The 3,234-nt window shown below is 37.3% G+C and overlaps 1 protein-coding gene across 1 annotated transcript in view; it reads left to right on the forward strand.

Annotated features, from left to right (window-relative positions):
* The window catches only part of LOC116547504 (pregnancy zone protein-like), a 5,278-nt gene extending 2,173 nt beyond the window's left edge, over positions 1 to 3,105 (forward strand). The window contains exons 4-5 of the mRNA XM_032273446.1: positions 814 to 975; positions 2,632 to 3,105. Coding sequence (XP_032129337.1) covers positions 814 to 975; positions 2,632 to 2,901 — 432 coding nt within the window. The 3' untranslated portion in view covers positions 2,902 to 3,105. The remainder of the gene's footprint in view (positions 1 to 813; positions 976 to 2,631) is intronic.
* The last annotated feature ends 129 nt before the right edge of the window (positions 3,106 to 3,234 follow it).

The following is a 3,234-nucleotide window of genomic DNA, read 5'->3' on the forward strand; positions in this document are numbered from 1 at the left end:
GTGGGTTTTTTAGGTGATTTGTTGTAAGAGATAATAATAATAATGTTATTAACTAAAGTTTATGGAATAATTACCATGTATCAAATATCTTCTAATGTATTTTTATTATTTTTAAAAAATTTTAAATTGATACATCATAGTATCAGTTTGGGGGAGTACATGTGATTATTTAATACATTCAAATAATTTGTCAAGAACCAATCAGTAAAATTGAGATATTCATCGCCTTAAATATTTGTCCTTTTTCTGTTAGAAATTCAAATGATTCTCTTCTGGCTATTTTTAAATCACAACAGATTATTGAAAACTATAGTCACCCTACTCCTCTAATGTATTTTTAAATAATTATTTTATCTTCAATACTATCATATGAAGGAGGCAATACTGTTATCCCCCTTTTAGCGAACGTGGAAAACTAAAGCACAGAGAAGTTAAGTGACGTTTTTAGCTGCCAGGGTAGAGTTCAGTACGCAGCCAAGCATTCCAACCTCCATCTATGTGAAAAGGGAAAAACAGCCAGTTTAAATTCATTTCTGTTTTTCTAGCTCCAGGTGCATATTAAGAGGCATGCTGTAGTTATTAAAAGCCTCCCTGACTCTAATGGAAATACTCCAAAATTTCATAGATCAGCTGTGTAGGAATGAGAATCCAAATAGGAGGAAATATTCTGTAGTAAATATGAAGGTTTGCTGGGGTTTTTTGGGCAGGGAGGAGGTTGTTGTTTTAGTTATGGCAGCAAAAGCATTTGTTCCCATGACTTCAACCCTCTCTGGGTGTTATCCACATCAACTATCAAGTACTTTTCTTCTTTAGGTGCTTCTGGTGGATGGGAAAGGCGTGCCCATCCCCAATAAACTCATCTTCATCTCCGCGAATGAAGCCAACTATCACTTTAATACAACCACCAATGAGCAGGGTCTTGTACAGTTTTCAATCAATACTACTAATATCTTGGCTAATAATCTTTTTGTCACAGTAAGTATGGAAAGACAGACCTCTGAGGTCAAAAGGAAATATTAAGAACAGTGACATATTCAGAAGTGAAGAAACACACAGATTGCATTTAAGAGTAAGAAATAAGAACATAGCTAGCTTTGAGGTTATAAATTTGCAGATAATAGAATTTCATGAAAAATAATAAAGGCATTAGAAAAGACACTACAGGGGAGGCCGAGGCAGGCGGATCACAAGGTCGAGAGATCGAGATCATCCTGGCCAACATGGTGAAACCCCATCTCTACTAAAAGAAAACAAAAATTAGCTGGGCATAGTGGCGCGTGCCTGTAGTCCCAGCTACTTGGGAGGCTGAGGCAGGAGAATTGCTTGAACCCGGGAGGTGGAGGTTGCAGTGAGCCGAGATCACGCCACTGCACTCCAGCCTGGCGCCTGGCAACAGAGCGAGACTCTGTCTCAAAAAAAAAAAAAAAGAAGAAGAAAAAAAGAAAAGGCACTACAGAATTGCCTGATCTTTTCACTATCATTATCTGTAACATTTTATATATCATGAAAAAAAATCTTATTTGATTTGAGTCTTGAACAATATCAGCTGCTTCAGCAGTTCATGTAATTTGTTTTATAGTTTTTTCCATGTGTACTTAGATTTTGTAAAGTGATCACACACACACACACATACACACACACAATACACATTGTCTAATGATGATGATGGAAACATTTCTATAGCTAAAAAGTTTTCATGCTTGTTATCTCAGACAAAGAAGTGATAAAAGATCACAATTTATGGATTTCATGTAGATAAATAACATAAATTATTTCTGTTTCTTAGTGTTTATTTGTAAATTCAATTTAAAAATATGTAATGATGTTTAATGTTTTCTATGTGATAGACACTTGCTTTCCCTAGGATTTAAAAGGTGAATAAATAGTGTCCCTACACTTTAAAAGTTCCTATTTTCATAGTGTTAACAGATCTGTGAATTATTAGTGTGATGTGCTTACATGCAAAAGTTTTTTTTTTAAATAGGAACTTTATTATGAGAGCAAATAGAAGAGTCCATAACATATGCCTAATAAATTTAGGAAAAAATAAGTGCGCTCTGAAGAAAATCTAAGGAGCAGTTACCACAAGGGAATGGATAGAATCGTGTGCTAAACGATATATGCAAGGCTTAAAGTTTCAGAAACCACGTAGGTCTTAAAGGTTGGAAGTCACAATAATGATAAGAGGCATAAATGCTAATTTACTAAGGATTACTGTAAACAATTTTGAAGCCCTTAAGGTAATAGAATGTTATATTAATATAAAACCTAATTTTAATTAAGCCAATTTATGAGGTAATTCTAATACCTGAAAAATCCCATTTCCACTTGTTGGAGTTATTTATCATTCTCACTGGGACATCATTTTTCTTCTAGTTCTGAGGGGCAGAAGGAAAATGTCAAAGTAGTAATGAGTTAGCAGAATCAGGGCAAAAGAGAGAAATTTGTGGATGATTTCCTTTTATTTGAATGTTGGGAGACTGAAAATTCATTTATTTCACTGTCAACCAGTATGACGGAGAGCCGTAGTGTATTTTAAAGTGGAAGACAGTTTTGACTATTCATTTTGGCGAGAAGCTAAGGCGAAGAATTTCAAGACAATATTCTTACTTTGTTTTTGTGTTTGCCCAGGTTTCCAGTGAGCATCCCAGCTTTTGTTTTCCCTATTCATGGGTAGCAGAAGTCCACCAGCACGCTCAGCACACTGCAAGTCATGTTTTCTCCTTAAGTGGGAGTTACGTTGACCTGGAGTCTGTGGCTGGTCCTCTGCGCTGTGGCCACACACAGACCATCAGGGCACACTATATGCTGAAGAGACAGGCCGTGGGAGAGCTGTCGGAGTTCGGTTTCCATTACCTGGTAAGAATGAAGCCATGGAATACAATGGCAGCTTGTCAGTAGGCAAAAGTGGTCAGTAGGCTCAGGAATGTCAAAATAAACTACTTGCACACAGCCATGCTGCGTTCTTGTTGTGCGTCCTTCATTTCGTGAGTTTTCATGAGGTTGATTCTCTCCAGCAGAGACTTGACAACTGAAAGTGAGTCATTTTTTTGTTTTCAGGGAATATACTTGATTAATCTACCTCCCAAACAGTAAAATGCCAAAGGCTAGAATGCTAACATTCAGCTAAATTGTAACAACTATTTACAGAGCACTGTCTGTGAGCCACGTGGGGCTGGGCCCGGTTCTCCTCCACCCACCCACCCAGCCCCTCCTCCACCCACCCACCCAGCC

The sequence above is a fragment of the Sapajus apella genome, unplaced genomic scaffold (assembly GCF_009761245.1).
Source record: "Sapajus apella isolate SASKATOON/1434 unplaced genomic scaffold, GSC_monkey_1.0 scaffold3398, whole genome shotgun sequence".
NCBI lineage: Eukaryota > Metazoa > Chordata > Mammalia > Primates > Cebidae > Sapajus > Sapajus apella.